General features: G+C 41.7%; 2 protein-coding genes across 7 annotated transcripts in view; both read left to right on the forward strand.

The window, feature by feature from the left end:
- LOC108089523 (four and a half LIM domains protein 2) overlaps positions 1-27,040 on the forward strand; it is a 69,380-nt gene that overhangs the window by 35,185 nt on the left and 7,155 nt on the right. For 4 of the 6 annotated variants that reach the window (XM_043207766.1, XM_043207765.1, XM_043207768.1 and 1 more), the window contains 2 exons: positions 22,201-22,401; positions 23,420-23,594. In XM_043207766.1, coding sequence (XP_043063701.1) covers positions 22,201-22,401; positions 23,420-23,594 — 376 coding nt within the window. Of the gene's footprint in view, positions 1-20,855; positions 21,220-21,297; positions 21,463-22,200; positions 22,402-23,419; positions 23,595-27,040 lie in introns of those variants that run through there. The other 2 variants (XM_017204501.2, XM_043207769.1) reach the window with 2 other exon arrangements.
- LOC108089529 (trichohyalin-like) lies at positions 1,033-9,264 on the forward strand. The gene is given in 4 exon segments (XM_017187863.2): positions 1,033-4,166; positions 4,229-4,291; positions 4,467-8,157; positions 8,160-9,264. Coding segments are annotated over 4 exon segments (6,429 nt in total). The 5' UTR covers positions 1,033-2,144; the 3' UTR covers positions 8,813-9,264.

Genomic DNA, 27,040 nt, shown 5'->3' on the forward strand with positions numbered 1-27,040 from the left:
CATAATATTATGCGACCAAAGGAAATTTAATTTCTATTCTAAAACACAGCTTATCATTAAAATGTTCTGTGTCAAAATAATCTTCGAATAATCTTAGCAAAATTCCCTCTAAAAATCTTAAAACAATTTTTGAATGACATGGTTTCATCCCATTCAATAAACAATTAATAACATCTCACATTATTATAAATAAGTCTATAAAATATTGTGGCTAAGTTTACATTTTGTAATTCATCACAAAAGCTTTTTTGAACAAAATTCTTTTCAAATTATACCAATTTCAAAACTTATTCCGTCTATATTCATTTATTGCTTTGATAATTTTGCCAGCCCATCACAAAGAAAAACTTTCGCTTTCGCTGCGAAAAGACCATGATAAATATGTAAATACTTCTGCGCCCAGACGACCTATATATTCATAAATTAGATGTATTTTTGGCACAATTTCTAATGACAATCAGTTGACAAAAATAAACAAAGGAATTCAAAAATAGATGGGCTATAATGTAGGGCAAGAGCACAATTATGCGCAAATTGACAATAATTATTACGCTTGTTTCTATTGTTGGCGGTGCATAATGCAAAGAAAACATCGAAGAGAATACAGAACAGAGAAGTCGGTGAAAATGCGAAAAGAGCGGGCCAAAAGCTGTTGGCAATGTTAGTGTCAGTGCCAAGTCGAAATTTATGGCAAACATTTGTGTGCAGTCCGCTCGGAGGCGGAGAAATGGGGCGTGGCGACCCTGGCCCCAGGCGCTGGCCATGCCAAAGAAAAACAGATTTGCAAACACCAAATACAGTAGAAGCTATGAATATCAGGTCTTTCTTCTATATCCCAAAAAAAAAAATTTGTTTTACTTGGCTCTTTTTCATAATTGGTTAAACAATTTATGTTTGATTTTAAAGAACAAACCTGTTGATATGGTGAATAAGGAGTTTTATAAGAAGGGCTTAAAAATTATTTATTCAAAAAATCATTCTTATATTTTACTTATTTATAAATAAGAATTAAAAACTATAATAGTTCCCTTTTTCTTTGCGTATACGTAATGTGAGCTTTATATTAGTATATTACGTATACGCACTGGTATACTATACCTATGTAATATGAACTTAATAGAAATTTTTAAAAATCTTCAGTAGCATTCTAATATCGAAAAAGGATTTTTTTGATATCTTATCTCGAATGAAATGCTTTATCGGAAAGCCAAAATTAATTCGTTTTGCGTATCTGATTTACGGCCATGTCGCTGACTGTTCTCCCGCACGAAAACTGCGAGCAAAGCAGAAAGTGGCGAAAAGTGTTTTGTGGAAAACGGCAATCGAAGCGTAGACGAAAATAGATCGCCCAAAAGGAAAAGCGAAAAGGGAAAAGGGGGCGCGGCTGTAATGGTGGTGGGGGGCGTTCGTCGACTAAACTGATTAGAAAATCCGCCTTGGCCAATTCCGATTGCTTTGGCATTTGACACGGAGGCAGTGCAGCCGAATGAAAAGGCAACGCCATTTGTGTTGTGTTGCGTTGCCAAATTGCCAGCGACAAAAGTCGGCGGCGATGTCTTCTTGTCAGTTGTTGGATGTTCTCTCTATTCGCCTGGCCGTCAATTAGCGCCGTTTGCTATTTGCCATTTGGACGGATTCGGTTCTTGGCGGTTTCTCTCGCCGCCGCTGATTCACTTGTTCTCTATAGCATTTTCGCGACCCATTGGGCACTTGCCGCCGCCGAGGCATTAATCAGTTGCAAGACGATCGATTAGCGGAAAACAAGAGCCGCCGCCCGTGAAAAGTGCCGCCGCCGCCTGGCGATTTTCCGAACCGAATCTTCGCTTTCCGTCACCTCGCGCTCTCATAAACGTCGAAAAGCAAAGATAAATAAATATTATATATATTGATGATTGGTTCAATGATTTGCATGCCGAAAGTGAGCTAAATATTTTTCGAATTACCTAATCATCTGGCCATTAACGTGAGTGGTGTGAGTGTTTCGAGTGCGTGGTGAATATATTTTATATAATACGCGTTGGCCGAATCGCCGTCGTTCACCGTCGAGAGATATATATTCTCGTTCTCATTGCATCGCCGAGCGTTGGAGGATTCGGATTCGGCATCGGAATCGGGGAATCGGAATCGATTTTGGGCATTACGCAATGGCCGCTGAGGAGACGGCGCTAACCGGCGTCGGCGAGCTGCTTTTCTCGCTGCTAATTGGCTATTTGGGCGCCTTGGAATTCGCCTTCGTGGCCCGTCATCTCTACCACTGGACTTTCCAACATCCCGGGATTTCTGCTGCTGATGCAGCTGCTGACTCGGAAGAATTGCCGCGAATGCGCGAGAGATTGGACAGGGAAATCAAAGAGGCGGCGGAAAGAGAAGCTCTGGCTGGAACAAATGTCATGCAGGATGGTGTCCTCTATAGCAACGGAATACGAGTGGATCCAGCTGGGGATAAAAGAGAAGCTCTGGCCGCAGAATTGGCAAGACAACAGCAAATCGAAGCGGAGACACGACGTCAGCTGGCCGAAGCCGAGGCCAAACTGGCAGAAGAGAGACTAAGGGTGCAAAGGGAGAAGGAAGAATCGGAAGAGCAGCAGAGAAAGCTAATTGAGGCGGAAAGACAGCGCGAAAGAGAGCAGGCAGAGAAAGAGCTGCAAGAACAAAGAGAAGCCGAGCGAAGAAAGCTAGAAGCAGAAGAAAGCGATCGTAAACAACGAGAAATCGAAGAGAAGGAACGCCTAGAAAATGAAAGAAAGCTGATAGAAGCTGAACGCGAACGGGAAGAAAACGAGCGAAGACTGCAAGCAGCTGAAGAGCAGCGAGAGCGGGAAGAAAGCGAAAGAAGAATCATAGAGGCAGAGCGTCAGAGAGAGCAAGCCGAAGCCGAGAAAGAACGCCAAAGGGAGAGAGCTGAGGAAGAAAGACTCCTTGCTGAAGCCGAGGCTGCGGATGCCGAGCGTCGTCTCTTTGAAGCGGAGATCCAGAGAGAGCGCCAAGAAGCCGAGGATGAAGAACAGGCTCAGCGGGATGCGGAGATTGTAGAGCGTCTTCTGGCAGCCGAAAGAGATCTCAGTCCGAGTGCCACCGAAAGCGAACTGGAGGAAGACATTGCCATTGCAGAACAGTCACGTCGCCTGATCTCCAGCAAAACGGATCTGGAGCAGAAACAGCGAATGATCGAGGAGAATGCCAGAAGATTCCTGGAAGCCGAAGAGGAGATGGTGATGTTACAGCAACGACAACTGGCAGCAGCGCACAGTAAAGAAGAGGCAGATGAGTACGCCGGAATGGAACCTGTAGTGGAAGAGCCCTGCATAAAGAAAGTGGCGGCACCTCGGTTCCAAGAACCAACAGAAGAACCTCTAGTAGTGCAGAAAGTGAAAACCCAATTCGGTCAAGGAAGCGGTTCCGAAGATGCGTACTTGGTGAAGTCCAAAACCCTAACCTTCCCAGGTGTTTCCGATGAAGGATCCTCCGTGGAACCCTTCTCCAGTCAGAAATCCTCCTTCAGCACCCAACCCTCCGATGAGGCCAACCGCACCGAAGGCGAACGCCCAGAGCCCGAAGGAGAAGATCAGGTTCCAGATGTACAGTACACCGAGGAGTACTTGCGATCCCTGGACGGCATCAAGAATCGTCCGTTGGTTCGGGAAGACGGTTCGGGCAGGAGGAGAGCCTTCAAGAAGCGCCGCTCCAGTGGCAGTTCCAATTCCTCGAGAGACTCACGCGCCTCCCGTGACGAGGAGCTCAAGATGTTCACCTCGCTGGAGGAAGAGGAACTGCGTCACGGCGATCGGGAGGATTACAATCCCATCAAGTACACGAGTGAACCCACTCTGAGGGTTAAGGCCCATCGACGTCACAAAAGGAGTCCAGCAAAGGACATGCAACCGCCTGTGGAGACGCCCAGTTCTCTGGAAATGCTCGGTGAAGAGAGCACCAATCCCTGGGGTGAAGTAGTTCCAGAGCACTACAAGGATACCGAGTTCTGGAAGCGGGAGAAAGCGCTCTCCATAGACGAGGAGGAAATCGAACTGGAGAAACCCTCCAGGGGAGAAGATGTGGAGGATGAAGCTACCAACGAGCCAAAATCATCCTCTTTTGAGGAGGCAACCGAGGCACAAAACGAAGAGGCTGTGGCTGCCCTTAAACAGCAAATTTCCAAGGAGCAGGTGGTGAGTAAATGGAACTATCTGTGAAGGATCTTTAACAATGGTTTATTGCGTATCGCAATTAGGACAAAGAAACGGAGAAGGATAACTCACAGGCAGCGGAGACCAGCGACAGCAACAAAGCCAATGTAAGTGCGTAGGACAGCCAACTAGCACCATCTAAATCCCAGTAAACCCAGAAACCTACTACCCAATCCCCTGCTGCTTAACCAACTGCCCTAACTGCTTTACCTCTCTGCTTTTCATATGACCACCATTTCCGCCCTTCGCTTGCTTTTCCCCGCTTTTCCTCCAACCCAAAAGTTGCAAACCTCTTCCGCAACAGAGGAGCAATCGAGGGGTGGATCACCTGGCTTGCGTCGCAGTCCGCGAATGGACGAGATGGAGCACTACCCGGAGCGCTGGTCCGCCAGTCAGGAGCAGAATCCAGTGAAACAGCAGCCAACGCGATCAACACCCACTATAAATGTCCAGCAACCGGATACGGCACCTTGGCGGGATCAGTATGGATTGTTAATGGAGGGACTCAGTGACTTCTACGATTTTACCGCATCTGTAAACCCCTCGAGATCACGTTCCAATTCTCGTAACCCTTCGCCAACTCCTAAGAACGTAGCTAATACCATGGATGTGGACACGGAGCGAACGTTGGAAGTGTTTGACGATACGCAGGAGGGGATTGTTGGAGGTGAACTGAATTGTGAGTCTGTACTTCAGCTCTTGGAGTCAAACTTGAATGGAAACGAATCCTCGAACGAGCAACTTCAAATACAAAATGTAGCCGATGATGCTAGGAATGGAAATTCAGTACTCCCAATGGTATATGAACCTGTTGAAGGGGCTTCGCTTGCTACTCCCCAAGAAGAAAGGGGAAGGGAGCCTTCTGTCGGAAGGTCTCGATCTAGATCCCGATCCCGTTCTCCGCTTCCCACATCAGAGAATCTAGAGAAAAGTATCCACATACGAAGAGAGCGATTGATTAAACAAAACGATGAGCTTGCCGAACGATTGAGTCGCTCTGCCTCTGAAGGTTCCATGGAAATTGAAACTAATGGAAATGGAAGATTAAGTCCACGATTGGAAATCACTCTACCGCAACCCGTGATTGAGATCAACGAAATGGCTGATGAACCCATGGAGGAACCGGAAAACACGCCCGAACAAATGCGACTTTTTGTGGAGACCTTGAGAGCTGAAAGGAATGCCCGTTCCATGTCAAGATCCCGTTCTCGTTCGCGTTCTCCGTTGCCCACTGCGGATAATATAGAAAAGAGCTTGGAAAGTCGAAGGCTTAAGCGTATTCAGCATAATGATGAGATATTTGAAAAACTGCACGATCAAATGTCATCGCCAGAGATTGTAATAGAATCCGCATCACCTCCGAAATCTCCACTTCCTTTACCCACCATTTCCATCGAAATTATGGAGCCACCAGAAGACACTAGAGAACAAACTGAAACTGAACCTGAAGACACTCCCGAGAGTATGGCCAAACTTTTTGAGCAATTGCGTTTGAACCGAGTACGGTCACACTCTCGATCGCGTTCCAAATCTCCCCTGCCCACTGCTGCTAATTTGGAGCACAGTTTGCAAAAGCGTCGCGAGAAGCTAATTGCTCAGAATGATCAGTTCTTCGAGGTTCTGCAGGAAAGAGCAAGAACACCGGAACCGGAAACCCGCTTGACAGTGGAGTACGTCTATGAGTTTGTAGAGGAGAAGGAGGAACACATTGTAGAAGTTCGTGATATGCGTTCTTTGTCACCATCTCGCTCAAGATCCCAGTCACAAGAAAAAGAACCCGATGATTTCCATTTGATGCTTAATCTTGAAGGCAGCGAGTTGCGAACTCTACGCAAAAACAGCGAGGAGCTGGAAAGTGTCTTGGCGGCCAGTGTTAAACAACGTGAGGTGGACCGAGAAGCCCTGGAGAAACTACACAATGCCAATGAAGAAGTAGAACTTCGCGTGCTTAGCCCAACTAATTCGGAATTAGAGAGAGTGGTTGAAATGACAAGGGAGAATCCAGATCTAGATCGCACTATCTCCGAAGTAGCCAGAGATTTACAAGATGAACTTATGGCCAGTGGTTTCAAACGCTCCACTTACGTGGGTGAATCCCTGGATCTTGGAAGTGATCAATTTAAGGATCTACGTAGGGAGGCTGCTCTGTTTCAAAGATCCCGAAGTCCATCTCCTGGAATTAGCATGGATTTGGCTCGAGAACAAGCAGCAGCTCAAAGGGAACTTCAAGCAGCAATTCTAGACTCGCTAACCGATAATCGTTTGGGTGCCAGACCCAAAAATTACCCTGAGGAGAGAACCGGGGAGTCCCAAGAAATATCTGCCGCCCAATTGGATGATTTGAGACACCGAACTGCGGAGTTCCAACGATCGCGTAGCCAAAGTCGTTCTCCCTTGAGGGAAGATGAACTAAACCAGTTGAAGGACATCGAAGCAGAGTCTGCTAAAAGGGAGTTGCAGGATCAGTTACTGGATAGATTGGCCGCCTCGAGCATTAATTTTGAGAACTTTTCGCGGCACTTGAATGCCGACTTCTTGGACAGCGAGCGAAGGGCTTCGGATTCCGCTTTGATGGGTGAAATGGAGCCAGATGAATACCATCACTTTCGACGCTATTCACTCGCCCAGGAACAACCGGTGGAGGAGTATCCTAGTGATGACTACGTTTACATCTCACAAATCGAAGTAAGAACTCTCACAGGTACAAGAACTTGGTTGAAGGAGGATTTCTACCCGGAAGAATCAGACGATTTTTCTGGTTCAAAGAGTCCGGTGGTGGATGAGAATTCCTGGGCAAGAGCTGTTTTAGCCGCCGAAGCAGAGGCAGCTGAATTCGATTCTACCAATGCTATTTGGAGCTACGATATTGTTGGAGATCACGAGAATCTCGATCGCGAGAGGAGTAGTTCCAACGACAGCGAAGACACGCGGCAAACAGTTGTAGAAATCGATGATGAGGATGAGTACGAGTTTGAGTTAGATGAGGGAATCTCGGATAACAACGAACGCACGCAACCCACCGATGAATCCCATCATGATACTTCCGAGTGTGAGGAGGCTGAGAGGAATGCAGATCGCTATGAAAACCGTGGAGCTCAGGATTGGGAGGAAGTGGAGGATGTAGAGGATTTCCTTGACTACGGATTCGATGATGGTGCTGTGGGCGGAGCCACTCCCTATTCCGATCCGGACTCCTTCATCGAGCAGATCTACAACGATGCCATTAAGAACAGAAAGCAGTCGGCGATCCTCAGGGAATACGAGACCATGGTTCAGGAGCAACTACCATCGGATCACAGCGAATCGGATAGGGAAAAGTCGGGTTCGGAGAGTGAGAAATACGCATTGTGGGCAAAAACCAGGGAACTGGAGCGATCTCATTCCGCTAACCGCCATTCAGATGTGGACGTTGCCTTGGGTTTGATACCAGAAAGGGATTCGGAGATGCGCTATTTGGGGGATGCCCATGTGGCTGCCCGACAATCCACGAGGTTGCGTACCCGCTATGGTTTCAATCCCAAGTTGGAAGTGGGAGAACTGGAAGATGACATCGAAGTGGACCTGAATTACAAACCCAAGAGGGAGTACAACTGGCGCAAGAACTTCCGACTGGATGACAATGAAGAAGGGGAGGGGAATACTCAAAATACAACAGATGAGAATGAGATTGAAGATCAAGAAGCTGGAGATCAGATGGAGGAGGAACTGGATTGGCAGGAAGGGGAAAAAGAAAATGGAGAACAGGATCAGGAGCAGCCATTGTACACAAATGAAGAATTGGAGGAATTACCTAATGGAGAATTATTGGAAAATCGAAGAATTAGTCTCGGGGGAGAAAGTATAACCCTCTTCAGTCGCAGTCCTGTTCGTGAAATTCTACCAGAGGTTCCGGAAGAGCTCCCACAAGAAGAAGAACCTACAGAAGAACAGCCAGAAGAGGCAGCACCCCCGGAAGAATTACCCGCTGAGAAGCCAAAAAAAAGAAGAGCAAGAAGAAGCTGCGTAAGGGATCCAAAACGGAAGAGGAACTCAGAGATGACAATGATTCGGACACTCAATCCGGTTTCACTCGACGCAATGAAGATCAGGAGGGAACAGTAGAAACCCCGAAGAGAAAGACTCGATCCAGGAGAAGCTCCAAGAGCAGCTTGACCAATGAAGAAGGATCAGGACTCTTCTCTCCCAGAAGCAGCCTTGCTTTTATGGGTGAATCCTTGGAAGGCATAGCTGAATTTGAAAACCAGGAGAGAGACGAAGAGCAGTCCACCAAGAAAAAGACCAAGAAACGCAAGAAGACTGCGGCAAGGGAAAACAAAGAAGAAGCCAAGGAAGAAACACAACCGCAGGCTACAGAAGAATCACACCTGGATAAAGCTTTGGCTGCCGCTTTGGCGGAGATTGCTCCCGTTTCGGTGTCCACAAACTTAACCCCAGAATCCACGCAGGAGAATCTACTATCCACCATAAGTACTGGCCAGAGTGTTTGCATAACCCCGGCGTCTTCGATCGAGGAGATTGGAGAATCCCCTCCATCAACTTCAACTTCTACAGCTGCAGTTGTTCCCGCTCGATCCGTTGTGGATACCTTCGATATACTCAAAGACGCTAACTTCTATCCGCTCTTCTAGCTCGCTTGGTTCGAAAACTAATAACAAACTAATAGCAAACACTCGATCACCCATTTGATTTACTCTCTATTTGTTTCTTATAGACATGTTCATAAGCCAAGTCAAGCCAAGCACAGCCCAGCACAATCCAGTCCAAGCCACAATCCACAAAACCGAGCACGCTGTACATGAAAACAAGTCCCAGTTAAAGATCCAGTGTCCAGAATCTAGAATCCAGCATCCGCTCCTCTGACTGAGGGTAAACACCCGCCCATGGGATCCCAGATCCCTTTTTATTATTGTATAAACTATGTATTATACTAACGACCTTTTGACCCAAAAAAAAAAAAAAGAAAAATAAAAAACATACATCGAACGATTGAAGGATTGTTTACCATAGCTGTTAGTTTACTTAACGATTTTGTCTTTATAAAAATGCCGAGAATAAAAGCCAACTGAATAAATGAAGAAAACATTTCGTTGTACTCTGGTTGCTATAAATAGTAGAAAGAACGCCCCACCGAAATTTCGTATCTGCGGATTGTGCCAATTCTTCTGCATCCGACCGCCGAAATACTCGGGCATTGAGATCATTCATGAGGCAGCACGGGTGTCATCCATCCAATCCAAGTGCAACCGCAGCGGAAGAGGGATCATAAATCGTCCCACAATTGGCTATATAATTCTACAACATATATCTGCAGCCCATTTTGCACTTTCGCCTGATGTCATCGTTTTGAGACACGGGTATTACCAATGGGACTACACATAAGTCCCATTGGAAAGTGTGTTCGCCATATAGATTTACTCGATCTTTAATGCTCTTGTCATTGCGACAAAATGAAAACAATCTGTCATGCACACAAATTATATATAGATTCTTCAGCTCGCACATCGGATTTCATGGGTATTATTGCTGAATAATGGGCCTAAGGTCAGGGCTAAGTGGCATTATGTTTGTGTTAAATTTGTCATGTCGACATCTGGGGTTTATCCATAACCTTGGCGTATATATACATACTTATATTATAATTGGGTGACACATTTTTGTGTTGAGGTTATAGATAACACAATAATAAACAATATTAATGGTTTTTAATTGAATTTTTTGTGTCTAGAATTAATATTTTTGTATGTTTCTTTGAAGAAAATAACTAACTTTGAAGAAAGTAACTAAAGTAGCATTAAATAAAAATTGTTCCTTAATCTTTCAATGAGATTAATATTAGGCATTTTTTAACCATATTAATTCAATTTATAATTTTAATCAAAACTTGGTAGAATAATATTTAAACATTTTCTGATGTATTTTATAATTCTGTTAGTCGCTTATGTTAATTACCAAATTATTTTCTAGTCTGTCCCCAAAGTATGCAGTATTCCGATCCGGAAAGTATGCTATTCTGTCAAAGAGATATCCAACTCTTGCAGTTAATTCTTTCAAATCTCAAGACTGAGAATATAATATTTTTGCACACCTCTTGTTTAGTGTTTTGTTTGTTTTTGGCGAAATGCCCCTGTCAAGTTTTATATGTCGTATCCTTAGTCAAATTAAGCAAAAGTCAGCCGGCGAAAGGCGACAAAGGTTCGCGGAGATAACAAATTATCTCAGCGACTGTCAGTCCGCAAAAGGGGAAATTGAAAATGAAAAATTCCCAAAATATTTATGACAGGCCAACAGGAAAGTGTGTCACTCGAGTGATTTGTTTACGCAGCTCACTTAGCTTTGTTCTCCACTTGATTTTTGCCTTTTGCACTGGGGAAATGGGCCATTTGAAATTTTTATTTCTGTAAAACTCATTACGTAATGCATCTGTACGGGCAAATACATGTATCTCTCCGAACTTGCGTTAGAGCCACATTCAAGCAAACACGGCCAAAACGCTGCCAAAAAGTCTTATTCAATAGTTTTGTCTTTGACATGAATTCATTTTTCTTTCGGGGCACACTTAAAAGCCTGCGGTTATATTTTCTTTCATATTTTCCCCCAAAGTACAAGTGTACATACTATATAGTATTCGTACTGCTCGTGGAAAATTGCCTTAAATAATTTCTTAAAAAAATTCACTTGAAATTTGTGCGTTCAGCTGGTAAATTAATTTTTCTTATTCAGTGTCAGTTAAACGAAACACCTTTTTCCACGCTGCCAAACATTTGTTTTTGCATTCCGAAAATACATTTTAGAGTGTCATTCTCTTGGCATCAATTTCTTACATTTGTATATTTTTCAATAAATTTCCAAAAACCATGATTTCATTTAAATTGCTTCGACCAAATTGAAGACAAATTAAAAATGTGCCAAATTAAAAGGCGATTTTTTGGGGCGCAGCTGTTCTTAAACTTGAACTTATAGATATCCCCCATTGAATAATTTCCGCAGAATAGGCTCTTCGGGAAGTTTCCCTCTTCGCTTTTGATTCTCGCTCAATAAACAAGAAATAAAAAATATAAAAATACGCTGGAAAATATATATAAGCCTGTCTATATGTGTGCCTCTGAATTTATGACCCAATTAACGCTTTAACGCCTGCGTGAAAAATGCCAAATAATCGTAATGATGATCCGAGGGGGGAAAATGAGGGGAGGGGGGACATCAGTCCCATCACGCAAAAACTTTTTATCAAAGATTCGCGAAATGCAGCTTATTTTTAGACCAACTCGCAGATTGCATTTCACTCGGACTCGGCTCCATTGCAGTTGTTGTTGGTCGTGTCTGCAGCGAAAATAGCAACAACTAATATACACATGCGATGCATTATTCTATAAGTATAAGTATGTGCATACACCCGAGCACGAACATATATCATACAGTATTTGATAGATAGGAGCATGACCAGCAAACCGAAATTCGAATGCAAAAGCTCAGCCGGAAACGTATTTTCATTTCAACAAAAACAAGTCAAAGAGTCCAGAATTTTCTTTTAAACATTCCCTTATCATAATTATCTACAAGTTAAATTTTCTTAAAAATATATTAATTGTGAATTTATTAAGACGGAAAATTCTTTTCTGTTTCACTTAGTTTTGAAAATATAAACTCATTTATAAAACATCCAATTAAATGTTTGCGGGTTGTTAAGTAGCGCAATAAATTTATTTATAATTTAATTTCATTTATAAGAACTACACTTTTTGAAAATCTAGAAGCGTTTTTCTAAATATTTAATTTTCCGAACTTGGGTGGCTAATTAATAATTTTATTGGCGAAACGACGAAAACGAGAAAAAAGAATGTGTGCGCTCGAACTCAACTCAATTTTACGAATGCTCTATTCTCCACAATCATACTTAAGCCTAGCTTACCGAAGGTTGGCGAAGACGGAGCGAACTCGCAGAGAGCGAACAAAAGCTTTATTGCGCTCCCGCCTTCGCCCTAAACTAACTTACAGTAAACTTCAAATTCAACGATACTTATTCTAACAATTCAAAAAATAAAAAAAAACGAAAAACTGGCTTCAGCCAACACCGGCCCCGTTGAAGGCCCGTCCGGCTTCAACATATTGGAAGCGGCGCCAATTTATGGATGGCCCGCTTAAAAATCCCTCCTCCGCTGGTCCTCACTTCGACGACCCTGACCATGCCGTCCTCTCCTGCGTGAGTGGCGATGATCCTCCCTATCAGCCATTGTTGAGGCGGCAGGTTGTCCTCGGCGACGACGACCAGTTGTCCTTCCTGGATGTTGGGCTGCTCCTGGTGCCACTTGCCCCGAATTTGCAGGCCCAGCACATAATCCAGGGACCATCGCCGCCAGAACATTTGCCTGGCTGACGAGACAAGTTGCCATCGCCGCAAGCAACTGAGACCCGCCTGGTCCGGGGTCCGGAGTGCTGGGATGGGGAATAGCGGCCCGCCTGTCAGCAGGTGCCCTGGTGTTAGCGCTTCTCCGTCGCTGGGATCGTTGGATAGCGCGCCTAGCGGCCGGGAGTTCATCGCCGCCTCGATCCCGACGAGCACCGTCTCCAGCTCTTCTGCGGTTAGGAGCGCGCTGCCCACCGCTCGTAGGAGTAGGTGCTTTGCAGTTTTCACACCTGCCTCCCAAAGCCCGCCCATGTGCGGAGCCCGAGGCGGTGTGAATGCAAACTCGCATCCGCTTCTTGACGCGAATTCTCGAATGGCGTCTGCCTCCTTCTCTATGCGCTCCCGAAGGCCCTGGAAGTGGCGACTCGCTCCGACGAAGTTCGTCGCGTTGTCGCAGTGGACTGTGCGAGGGCATCCTCGGCGCCCAACGAACCTTTGGAAAGCCAATAAAAAGGAGTTAGTGGTTAAATCTGAAACAATTTCTAGATGAACCGCTTTGGACGCAAAACAAACAAAAAGCGCTATGTAGGACTTATAAGGAGGCCTTCCACGAATTTTCAATGTCGTATAGACGGGGCCACAAAAATCAACGCCACAGATACTAAATGGGCGGAGAGCACGGAGACGATCTGCGGGTAAATTTCCCATAATTTGCGTCATTAGTCGAGGCTTGCATTTAAAGCAGCGAATACATGATCGAACTATTTGACTGCAGACCTCCTGAGCGTTTACGATCCAAATACGCTGTCGAAGGAGACTCACAAGTGCTCGTGGCCCGACATGAAAATTGGTTAGATGCAAATGCCGGACATAGCTCTGCACAAATTGGGAGCATTTTGTCAACAGCAGGGGAAACTTGGCATCGTACGTTATAGGAGCATTTGCTAATCGCCCCCCAACTCGCAACAACGAAAAATTACACCAAGTGCCTGAGTCTTCATGAATGAATGGGTTCAATCGTTGAAGACTTGGGCCAACTCTGGAGTTCTTCCGAACTTTTTCAAGAACTTCGTGATACTCGTGTTTCTGGATGGTCTCGACAATTTTTAAGAAGGCTTCGTTGTACTCATTCGGAGACAGAGTTTTTCCAAAACTATACTCTTGTCTCTGCATTTCCTTATAAAGCGGAACATGTAACCGAACACTCTAAGCAGCTTGAGGTGTGACGAAAATCCCTCGATGACATCTACCAGTTCCGACTTCCGTACCGTGGCGGCCATCGTTACCACAGTCTTCCTTGATTCTTCAATTAGGACCTTTTCATCAAGAACGAAATGTGAATTTTTGGGCCAGGTCTCTTCTCCATTCTTCAAAAAGGATGGTCCAGTAAACCAGATTGAATCGCTAATTTCCTCTATGTCACAACCTCTTGATACAATATCTGCTGGGTTCTGGTTAGTTGGGACATGCCGCCACGTAGCTTCTCCTGACCACTCCTGAATCTCCGCTACCCTATTCGAGACGAATATCGACAAAGAAGACGGATGGGATCGAATCCAATGCAACGTAACTTCCGAGTCTGACCAATAGACTATCCGTTCGATAGGGACCTTTAATAGGGGTTTGATTCTGTGACAGAGATCTGCGAGAAGGTGAGCGGCACATAACTCAAGCCTTGGGAGCGTTTTAGTCTTGAGCGGCGCTACTTTAGATTTTGACGTCAGTAATGACAGTTTAATACCTTCTGCAGTTTTGCTACGAATATAGACGCAAGCTCCATAAGCTCTCATGGATGCGTCGGCAAAGGCATGCAATTGAACCGGTGACATCGGATCGGTGTGCACATACCGCGGAATTGTTATCTCTTCCAAACGAGACAATGTATTTTTCAACTTATTCCACGCAGTTTCCAAATGCACAGGAATCGACTCATCCCAATCCAACTTGTTCAGCCAGAGTTCCTGCAATAGGATTTTTCCTCTGATTACGATAGGACTAAGCAAGCCGAGGGGGTCGAACAGCTTCGATGTCACCGATAGTATGTTCCGCTTTGTCGCTCTGAGACCCATGACGGAATTGTCAATTTCAAACTTGAAAGAATCTTCGTTAGGCAACCACGATATGCCTAACGCCTTCGTCGACTCTGAATCCGAGATTGGTATGGATTTAACTGTGCTCTCAGATGCGGTGACCTCAGGTGAGTTCGAAAACCACTTTGTCAATTCAAACCCGGCGGTTTGAAGAACCTGAGACACTTCAGACCTAATAGATCTGAGCTCCTCGACGCATGCAGCACCAGTTAGCATATCATCGACGTAAAAGTCGGATCCAATCACTTCAGCAGCTCTAGGGAATGAAAGTTTGGCAGATTCACTCAACCTTTTTAAACACCGAATCGCTAGATATGGAGCTGGACCAGTTCCATATGTTACGGTGTTGAGCTGGTATAATCTCAAGGATTCTGAGGGGTCTCTTCTCCACACTATGAGTTGAAATGGCCTATCCGCTTCATTTACCATTACTTGACGATACATTTTTTTAACATCGGCTGTCAGAGCAAACCTGTGCAGCCGGAAGCGGAGCAGTGTGGAGTATAACTCATCTTGGATAGTTGGGCCTACCATCAAGATATCATTTAGGGACACCTGAGATGACGTTTTACAAGAGGCGTCAAACACGACACGCAACTTAGTAGACGTACTCTGGGGCCTAAGGACACACTGATGCGGAATAACATAATGTGGAGTCAAAGGAACTCTATTGTCTGTAGGAGACATATGACCTAACGCGAGGTATTCTTCCATGAACTCGAGATACATTTTCTTTAATTCAGGATCTCGCGACAACCTTCTTTCGAGCGACAGAAATCTCCTTTTTGCAACCTCGAATGAGTTGCCCAATCCAGTGGGATCAGATTTAAACGGCAATCTAACTTCAAACCGACCTGATGGCAAAACCTGAGTGGTCTTTCTATAGTGTTCTTCACACAACTTATGCTCAGGTGATAGAATTTTCTTTATAGATGGCATTTCTTCCAGTGACCAAAACTTTTGTAGTGTGCTATCAATCGATACTAATAGCTCTTCACTACAACTGAAACTATTCACAACATCTCTTGGGGCAGACGCCTTGTATCTGCCTGAAACAACCCATCCAAGTAGGGTCTTTTGAAGAGTTGGATAGTCAGAACCTTGCTTAATTTAACCAACAGCTAAAAGCTCGAAAAATGATTCTGCTCCTATCAACATATCTATTCTTTGTGGCTTGTAGAAATAGGGGTCTGCTAATGGTACGTTCTTTGGAATTTTCCAGTCACTGATATTCACAGACTGGTCCGGATGATATCCGGATATCGATTTCAAAATCCAAAAATCGAACGAAAATTCACTACCATTTATTCGCGACTTCACCACTGTGTGTACCTTTTTCTTAACTTGAGAATTGGATTCGCCAATACCAAGTAAGTTGATACACGATTCCTCTTTACGGATCTGTAAGCGGCGAGCAAGGTCTTCTGTAACGAAATTGGCTTGAGACCCAGAGTCAAGAAGGGCTCGAGCCAAAATGTATTCACCGCTTTTCGTGCGGACACTTACGATCGACGTGGCCAAAATCACCCTGTCCAACGATGTCGCATGCATAACATGTGACGTGGAAGGCTGATCCTGACTTTTAGAGGGAGACAGACTCTCTTGGGGTGGTGGCAACGCCAAACTATTCTCGGAGACGGTATACCTGTGCAGTAAAACGTGATGCGAGCGACCACAAACTCGACATTTACTACTCTTGCATTTGGAAACCGTATGACCCTTTCGCAGACAATTTATGCACAAAGACGCAGATTTAACAAAATCGAACCTTTGCATTACTGACAGCCGACCAAACGGACTGCAGTTCGCTAGGACATGGTCTCCAGCATTGCAATAGCTACAACTTTGCACGGACTTAGTGTTGGTCGAAGAACACGAAAACGAGCTTCGATTATGTTTGCTCGGAATTAATTTATCTTGCTTTGGTTTTGATGTTTCCTCAGCAGATAAATGCTGATATCGGCGATTCAACATCTTCTCACAATCGGACCAAAGCGGCAAAGTTTCATAATCGAGCTGTTCTTCCCATTTTTGTTTAGTCACTGGGTCTACTCTGTTCAAGACGAGATAAATCAACATTGCATTGGATATTTTTGTATCATCTCCTATCGATAACAACGATCCATAAATTGATGAAACGGTATCGATAAGGCTTCTTAAGGAAGACGCTGATTGGTGCGTAATTTTTGGAAGAGTGAACAATGTTGAGATATTATTCATAAAAATCAAGCATTCGTTATCGTAGACTTTTTTTAAGGCTGGCCATAGCCTTCTCATAATTGCTCGCGGTGACTTGATAAGCCTTAATAGTCCCTAAGGCTTCACCGGAGAGACACGAAATTAGGTGGTTAAATTTCTCGATAACTGGAATGCTGTCGTCTTGATGAACGAGAGTTTCAAAAAGGCTGATGAAATTTTTAAACTCCGAATATTTGCCGCTGAACTTTGGCAAGGCCAAATTCGGAAGTCGAGCTCGAGTTGGGGCTACAGAAGCTGATCCGGAAATTTTTGGATCGCTTGCTGTCTTCAAGGCCGACAAAAGCGACATTAATTTTGCCTTGGTAACAATTGATAGCTCCTCCAACTCATCTCTAAATTCATCGCCATCATCTATATCTTCTATCTCTTCTTGCAATAGATTTGCCTTATTAATTGCAGCGTTTAACGTATCTAATCTACATTTTAATTCTTCTTCTTTAATCGCGATCGCGCCAGAATCGAGTCGATCACTTAATCGGCGAATGCTTTTTACTCGATTTTGTAACTTGGCTTTCAAGTCTTCAAGCAGGTTACTTTTTGGCTTTTCTTGGCTCATTTTTGAATTAAATTATCAAAAACCAAATTTATTAAAGTAAATTATTAAAGGACCAAGTGTGAAAAATTTAAATGAAATTAATTTTCGAATTAAACCACAAAAAAATAATAATTTATAAAATATTAAATTTGTTCGAAAAAAAATTATTAAATAATTATTATTATTAAATAATTATTTAGATGCGAGAAACAACGAAAATAATTTTTAAATTGAATATCGAGGCACGAAGTATCAAAATTAATAGTGGGTGCAAACGACGGCGAAAAACAATATACCCAACCGAATGCGGGGTAGCGCGTCACTTGACGGTCCGTTAACCTGTAGCGCGCCCAAATGACAAGAACCCAACAACAACAACAACGCTGCTAGCGGCGACCAAGCGAAAGCGAAAACGAAAAAAGTTTACCGCTGCAGCTGCTTGTATATAAGGGCTTATATATTTGTGTATAACGGCTCAGATTAACTTCCCAACTATTAACTTGCGAGGTTTTGACGATAATTAAAAACAAGGGGGGCGACAGTGATTGCAATAATTTAACACAATTAAACAAAAGTTGCATCCAAAGGCGGTTCAAATAGTATACAGAAATTTAGCACTTGTAAATATATTAGGTATTTATATATATATATAATGGCTTTAATATTTTGCTACTTTTTGATATTATTTAAATTGTTTAAATTTTAATTTGCATGCAATCTAGCTCTACTATTTTGTACATATGTGCCAAGAATTGAAAGCGAGGTGCAATTTTTCAGCACTAGACAATTAACGAATATTTCTAGTTTTTTGTCAAAACTCAGCTTTCAATTTTTTGCACAAATACCTTTGGTTCTTCGTTTGGATCTTTCAATCCTGCTGCCACTTTCCTTTTGCAACTTGAACAATCGCAGGGCATCCCTCGTCGGTGGCAGAAACGTCGAATTAGGGTATTAAATTTCGCGACCGGCACGAGTGAATTTGTTGTTGTTTTTTAATAATTAAAAACACCACACGTCGCGGGCAACTTGTATGTACTTCACAAGAACTTTATATTTTTGTGCAATTTTTATAGCAAAAAAACCACAAGAAAAAAAATCACTTGCAATTGTTTGTTATTTGTGTCACTGTCACTTTAAAAAATTGTTGCCTTTTATTTAATTAATTAGTCCACCCGGGGGCGCCATGAAAATCTAGAAGCGTTTTTCTAAATATTTAATTTTCCGAACTTGGGTGGCTAATTAATAATTTTATTGGCGAAATGACGAAAACGAGAAAAAAGAATGTGTGCGCTCGAACTCAACTCAATTTTACGAATGCTCTATTCTCCACAATCATACTTAAGCCTAGCTTACCGAAGGTTGGCGAAGACGGAGCGAACTCGCAGAGAGCGAACAAAAGCTTTATTGCGCTCCCGCCTTCGCCCTAAACTAACTTACAGTAAACTTCAAATTCAACGATACTTATTCTAACAATTCAAAAAATAAAAAAAAACGAAAAACTGGCTTCAGCCAACACTTTTCCCAACACATTTTTGTTTGGTTCCTAAATAATGACCAGGAATTTTAATTTATATTGTATGTATTTGGTTTTTTTAAAACATAAACAAAAAAGGTGAAGCCAAAGGTACTATATTTTATATTTTTTGTTATTGTGAATATGCCCTTGATATTTATTTGTTTTAAACCCCATCATATTTGCGCAATCCACGTCACTGGTACATCATGATTGAAGCCGTAAATTCCCATCACAGCAGTGAATCATTTACATCAACATTTTGATTCTTGAACAATGTACACATTATTTCTGTGGTTGCTGCCCTCTAGACAGAACATTTCACGAGTTCTTGATTTGGTCCATTATTCATTTTGAGCTGACGGGTTTTTATTATTACCCGATTGGCTTAGAGGGGCGACCTAGAATGGCGTTCGGTTGAGGCCTTGTTAATAGCTGCTACCACTGAACTGTCACTATAACATACTCACGGCCCATTGGTCATTTGTACTTGTTAAATTCTTAGAAACTCACCTTGGGCAATTGCCCTTAGGTGTCTCCTCAATTTGTCTAAGGAAATTTGTTTAGCTTCTGAATAAACATTGGTTATTAATTGGGGAGAAATATTTAAATTTTGGCCGAAATGAAATTGATTTCGGATTCGATGAGCTCATTGCAATAAGTGCTTCATTAAAAGCTACAAATGTTTGTTGATCGATCCATCAAACGTCAGAAGTTTTTTATTCCTAACTTTTAGAAATAAAAAAAGGAAAGTTGAGGATATTTCTTGTATTGGTTTAGTAAATACTATCTTGCTTGTAATAAAATAATATTATCAAAATCAAAAAACAAACAAATAACTTATGAAATATACAAACAAGAGAACATAACAAACGCATAAATTCCAAAACTTAAAATGAACTTCTACCAACTGACGTACCATTTCTATTTATGGTATTACTCAATTTCGGAATTTTTCTTGCATTAAATTGTGATTATTTTTCCAATTTGGCGGCACACCTGTTGGTTCATCTCATTTCAGTAAACATTTTCTCCCATTGGCATTTCAATGATGTCTGTATGCCAAATGCTGTAATGCCAGAAAATCAAGAAATTGCGGAATGCAAAAATAAATTCCATATATTAATACTATTAGGATAATGTACGGTCTGGAGATCAATTAGAAGGCAGCTAAAGAAAGATTATAATAAGCAGAAATGCCAGACGCAGATCATCGTTTTTGGCCAGATCCACTACCAATTTATGCTCGATTGGTCGGCGATCGTGTCGTGTGTAGTGCAGTGTGGGATGAAAAAGAGAATTTTCCGAGATTTTCCATTTACGAGAGTGTTTGAATGTGCGCTTCTTGTGTGTCGTGTGCACAAGCGCCGCCAGCAACAACAAGAAAGCACACTACATTTCCTTTGGGTGAAAATATTTGAAAATTTTTCAAAACTCTGACAAGCAGATTGAGGGGTTTTTTCAGATAGCTGAGAGGGGGGTTTATGTTTCTAGGGGGTGGTCAAGCATGCCACACCCCCTTGAACCGGCGGCAGGTGGGCCAATACGCCCACACTTTTTGGCACCTGAATTGCGTTCGATTTTTCAATCACTATTTTTAGCTGGCAGTACGAACGATATATTGCATGCAAATTGGCGAAATCGTAGAGAAAATTACCCGAATGCATTGCAAATTCAATAATGCCGTTAATTATTGGCGATATTTACATTGTCTACCGCAATAATTCAGCCGCCAGTCGAAAGAAAGAGATCTCCCAAGATCTCCACAGATCGCACATCTCTCTCTCTCTCCCTCTCCCTCTCTCTCTGTGTTTTTTTTCGAATGGCTGGGGCTCTCCGAGATTTTATTTTTACACTTGACGGTGGCGAAACTAGATACAAAGCGGACTGAAAGCGGTGCAGCAGGCAGCAGGCGTTTTGAAAAACATTTTCGGAAAACGCTGCGCCAGTTGAGATCCCAACTCGGCAAAGTTCATACCGTTCTGGACCTCCGAAAACCTCCGAAATCGATTGAAAACAGAACAAACACGCACAGAAAATACACTTGACTAAACACCCATACATACATACATAGGCACCCCTGTGAATCCCGAACAAAGATATATACCGTAATTATAGAAAGTTCAGTCGGTCATTAGAGCGAGCGAGATAGCGGACGCGATGGCGGACGTGGAAATTATGCAAACGGTGCAAACGGAAGTGAAGAAGACCACGAAAAAGGTCAAGAAGTCGTCGAAGCGTCGCGAATCCGAGGTCCAAATCAGCGAGGTGGACGCCTCCGTCGAGGAAAGGGGGTAGGTGGTGACCTGTGTCATGTGTTTTGTGGCAGTTCGCAGCGGCGCTCTTTCTTTGTCCGATCATCCCCACTTCTTTGTTGCACAGAATCAAAATCAGAAATTACATTACATTCCAAGCAAAAAGATTCCAAAATACTTGCATATGTGTATACTATCCAAAGAGAAACTCTCGCATTTCGAACTCTTACAAAACGACACACGTTACTACTCAACTTTCCTCGGCAAAATGTTTACTAAAAGGTATCCACCAATTCTATCTAAGTACACCCATATCAAAAACAAGTGCCACAAATCAGAAAAAACCAATCCAACAAAATTACACTTTACAATGACTAAATACAAAACTGAAAACTAAAACACAAAATTATAGTGATATACCCAACAAAAACACCAAAATCACACGGCTGAATAAATTTTAAATAATACACAAATTACACAGCTTTTTTGTTATCTCATTTATTAGAAAAAGTCAAACTAAAGCATACAATTTATGTGATATCCCCATATACAGCAAAACTATACTTATCTAAAATCTTAAACTAAAACACAAACTAAAAACCAATTAAAAATCACACTGAACAATAGGAAAACTATAGTGATAAAAATTTTGAAATTCAAACTTTATGTAATATCCCCTATATGTGGAAACATATTGCTATGGTTACAAAACCGAAAACCAAACACACAATTTATGTGATATTCCCTGTATTGAAATACTATATGTATTGATTCAAAATTTAAAACTTTGGAAACTAAAATATCGAAATCCCACTGCTTAATAGGAAAACTATGACGAAACGAAACCTCAATTTAAAAACACACAATTTATATGGTATTCCCTGTATGGGAAACGAATATTGATATTAAAACACGAAATTAAACCACACAATTTATGTGGATACCCCCTGTTTTGTTTATGCCCCAATGTGCTGTGAATATCGATGTCTATATCCCAACGATCTCTGTGTGTGCTTGCAGTTAATTTTCAGTGGCGAGTACACAAAAGCCATGGACAAGGACTGGCACTCCGGACACTTCTGCTGCTGGCAGTGCGACGAGAGTTTAACCGGACAGCGTTACGTCATCCGGGACGATCATCCGTACTGCATCAAGTGCTACGAGAACGTGTTCGCCAATACGTGCGAGGAGTGCAACAAGATCATTGGCATCGACTCGAAGGTACGTGAATGCATATGCTATGTATATATCTCTATATTCATTGCGGGAATCGGGGGCCATAAACTGTTCGTAAAGCGATTTTATGGCCATATGTGGGTAGTCAAAACATTTAATAACCATTAAGTAGGACAGACACACACCCCAAAGATTATATGGGATGTTAAGCAGAAACCAGTTTGAAGTTCAGTCCATAAAGCCAAAAAGAAATCAATAAATACTTGAAATTAGTCAAAAATCTCTGGATTACAACAGTTTACCGAAAAAATGGATTTTTTATGTGCTTTTTATGTTTATTTTTCGATTGTGAATGCGAGTTTTATTATCATCATGCTTTTATTACGTCTGTTTTATGCGTCTAGCCATAGTTTGAATTAATTATCGCTGTAAAAATAGAATTACAACTGCAACACAAGAAGAAATGCAGTAGTTTATGCTAAATTAGTTTTTTGGGAATAACAAAGCAAATTTAAACAACCTTGTTCTCAATTGCTGATGTCTAAAGGGATTTTTGGAAAATATCCAATTTCATTGCACACGAGAGGAAGAAGCTCGGCACACTTCTACGCTTCATTCATAATATATTTATTAGATTCGACATTCCAATAATTCTAAAATAGCACAAAAATGTTTTGAAAATTGTACTTTATTATGTTTGTTTTGATTTAACGACTACAGTGAGCAAATAAACGGTTGTAAAAGAATAAAGTTCTATAATGAAAAATATCTTTAATATCTAAAAAATCGGTTTAACCTGATAATTATTATCATTACTCTCTTTTACGTTTGAAAATCTTTTACCTTGAAATAAGACATATATAAAATTAAAAATGGTTTAAAAAAGAAAACAAACAATATCCAAATATAAATATCAAATCTTGAAATGAATGTGCGGCACAATTTCGTTAATAGCGAGTACTAAGGAAAGCAGTAGGATATTATTAAATACATAAACTTAATAATAGAGTTAATTGCATTTTATTCCCATATCTCATCCACGTTATTGTCCCTTTCATCGCAGGATCTTTCGTACAAAGACAAGCACTGGCACGAGGCCTGCTTCCTGTGCTTCAAGTGCCACCTGTCGCTGGTGGACAAGCAATTTGGAGCCAAGGCGGATAAGATCTACTGCGGAAACTGCTACGATGCCCAGTTTGCGTCCCGTTGCGATGGCTGCGGTGAAGTTTTTCGCGCAGGTAAGAAGAAAACAAGAAAATTCAAATGAAAATTCATTTAAATTGCGGCATACTTGCGGGCGGCAGCTGAGAAATGGCAGCTCTAAAGCGAATTTTCATTGTGGGAATCTCTAGAAGATGAGCTCTTTGCATTCAAGTTCTTCTTGTTACCGTTAGGGATTGCTAATTGTGTCTGCGGAATTGATATTATCGGGAGCTAGGCTGCCAGAAACTGGTTCAGCACAGGTGGATTTGACAGGTATCCGGTATCCATGCCATATCTCGAGTATTTGATAAATTTTTAAGGCCATCGCAAAAAGAACTTATTGCTTTTGGTTTTCTATTTGACAGTCAAGTTAGGTTTTTATAGGGTGGACTTAGAATTATAATATACCAATTTCAGTATTATTTAGATACATGATGTATATTGACTAATATTAAAAATGGATATTAAAGTTAGTAAAAATTAAATCCAACAATTTATACATAATATTGCTAGACCACATGTTGTATGCGTAATAAACCAGAAAATACTTAAAGCAATATTTAATTACTTGTTTTTCAAGGTCAGCCAATTATTCTTAAGCTATTAAAAGGTCAGCTGAAATAATCCAAATTTAAGGTTTTTTTTTCAAAGAGTAATAAACTCTAAAACAAGTTTGAATCCATTAAAATCAATGGTTGTTAAAACGTAACAAATTGTACGTACTTAACAATAAAAAACTTTTTAAAGCTGCAAATAACCCCATGAAACGAAACCCACTCAATAAAGCGCACAAAAGCGGTCCACCCAAAAGTATCTGAGTGCTTCGCAAGCCTTGCATTCCAGCCAACGAACTTGCCACACACGAGTGCGTCCAGTTTCCGAGATGCAAAGATACGAGTGCTTACGTAAATGCGTTAATGTCCCAACTGCAAGTTCATTGTCACCTCGTCTCAGACGTTCAAGACTCTCTGAATGAATCGGGCCAACAGTTCCAGCCCACGCCAGACCCTGAACTCAGCCCCCATTTCCCCTTTTACCCCCTTTTCCCCTCTTTTACCCCCACTTTTGGGACAAGGTGTCTGCTACGCTTTCAATTGTAGCGCAAATAAATATGACAGAAAGGCAAACAGTGTCAGAATACATTGACTTTGTCAGCGAGTGATAAATTTATGGCCGATAAATGCCGCAGATCAGTTCCGAGCGAGCACACCAACACCCGATACTATATACTGATACAATCCAATGCGATCTTAACCGCTCCGATTCGACTTCTCTCAGCACATTCCCAATTTGGCCAAAACACCAAGGGGGCCGTGACACTTTCGCGCTAAACGCAAGGTTGCCAACCACGCGTTGCCAATTACGTGTAGAACAGGCCACAATCAGCAGTAAATATGAATATAGCATATATTATATGCTATATTGTTGATTTTCCTGCACTTGCGAAAAGTTATTTCAATGTCAGCGCATCCCACACACATTTCTTCAATTCGGATCGAGAGATTCTGCTGTTTGTCAAAGGTGGATCTCCGACTGACAGTCAACACATGGGAGTGACCAATTTGGGAGCCAGCTTATCAAGTGCATACTAAACACTGGCTAATTACCAAGTCAAAAGCAGATCTTATTAATATCCACAAATCCCCATTAAGCCCATATAATTCGCCAAGTGACTCACCACAAAGTAAAGGAAAATATTCACTAATGCTCGTATTCGTATGATTTATTTACTCTTTCTGACACGCGTCGTCACAGCAAAGATTTTTTGGATTTTAATTTCTCTTTTGGCTTCTTGATTTGTGGCTTTTAAATTGCCTCGCTTCGGAATCATTAGAATGAAAAATGGTTATTATGTTGCCTTTGGAGGCGGAGGTGCGGCAAAAACATTGCGAATCAGCGGGTGGAATTAAATATAATTTGCTTTTTGGCACCAAGCGACTGAGACTTTCGTTTTACGTTGATCATATTAAACTAGAAATGGCTATTTAGTTGCTTAGATAAATTATACGAATTTATTGGGTTGAGTATATAAAACTAGAAATTAGTATTAAGTGGCTTAGATAAATTAAACGAATTTTGAAGAACACATGTGTTTTTAAGGGAAAGCATTTTTTTTATTGCCTAAAAGCGAAAAATAAATTCGCACAATAAACACTCAATTTTAAAAATTCCAAAAAAAAAAAAAAAAAACATAGGTATAATATAGAATATTACCCATTATTTATTTATCCAATTTAACAATGAGTTCAGTAAAATATTTTTGTAAATAAAAAAAATAAATGTAACTATGGCATCTCCTATTGCATTACGAAAATATCGTTTTTAAAGCTAACTCTTAAAAATTTTCCACTTCTACTGAACCCAAACTGCCTTCAACGAATTACTGGCACATTTTTCTAATGAATTTCGATTTTTTATTGCCTTTCAATTGATTGATTTGTTGGTAGCGAACCGAGGGGAGTCCCACGCACAATGGGATCATCCAACGCGTGTCGAGCCATTTCCGTAAATCGAACGAATTAATCAAAAGTGTGCGAATGCCAGCGAAATGAACTTCATACCATTCCGCAACGCCCAAGGGGCAAAATGTTCGGTCGCTCCAAATCGGGCTGGAATTGATTAAAACTGCAACTATTTCCTATTCGATCGAAAGCCAAATGCCATTGGGCGTTGCGACGACCATGCAGCCAACCAGTCTGACTTCTAGGTTTAGTTGGTTGACATATCCCGAGTTGTAATTGCGAGTTAGATGATGGGTGCCCACACCCGTAACCAAAGGCAATCTGCATAAACGGAGGCTAAATCAAGTGCCTTGCGCCGGCGGGTCGTCAATCTCCTCAATCTCCTCAACCTCATCCCGATCAGGTTCCAGCAGTCAAAATAGTTCATAATTCACAACCAGCGGGCGGAGATCGGCAGATTGAAGTCTCTAAATGGCACCTCGACTGCCTTGCCAAGTGCCACACGGAAAGAAATATTTACACATAAATTAGCTTTATTTAAAATCATGTTATAAGGTTTACTATGAAGTTTCGGAAGTGGCTCAAATAAATTTAATGTTGATTTAATTTATTGGTAATAATTTGCTACACTTTTATTCTTAATTTGTATATAAACAGTTCGTATACAAATAATCATTAATTATATTCCTTTGTGTTGCTAGTATTTCTTCTAATATTTGAATGAAATGTTTATTGGTCTATTAAGTATTTATTTGAATTTAAGAAACCAATTGTTCGTGCTACACTGTAGCACATTACCTCCTTCGTCTAATTAAAAATGTTGCATATTATCGCCCCATAAATTACAATGTTTTTAGCTGTGCAGCTATTATGGCTTGACGACTTCAAAACAACAAGATGATCTGCTGTCGAAGGCGGCATGCAACAGGTACCGCCTTCCCAGTAAACAGCTTGCCACTTTCCACTCAATTCATTTACTCACTCAACTCAAGTCAACTCAACTCGATTCGATTCACTTT

The sequence above is a fragment of the Drosophila ficusphila genome, unplaced genomic scaffold (assembly GCF_018152265.1).
Source record: "Drosophila ficusphila isolate 14025-0441.05 unplaced genomic scaffold, ASM1815226v1 contig_286, whole genome shotgun sequence".
Classification (NCBI taxonomy): Eukaryota; Metazoa; Arthropoda; class Insecta; order Diptera; family Drosophilidae; genus Drosophila; species Drosophila ficusphila.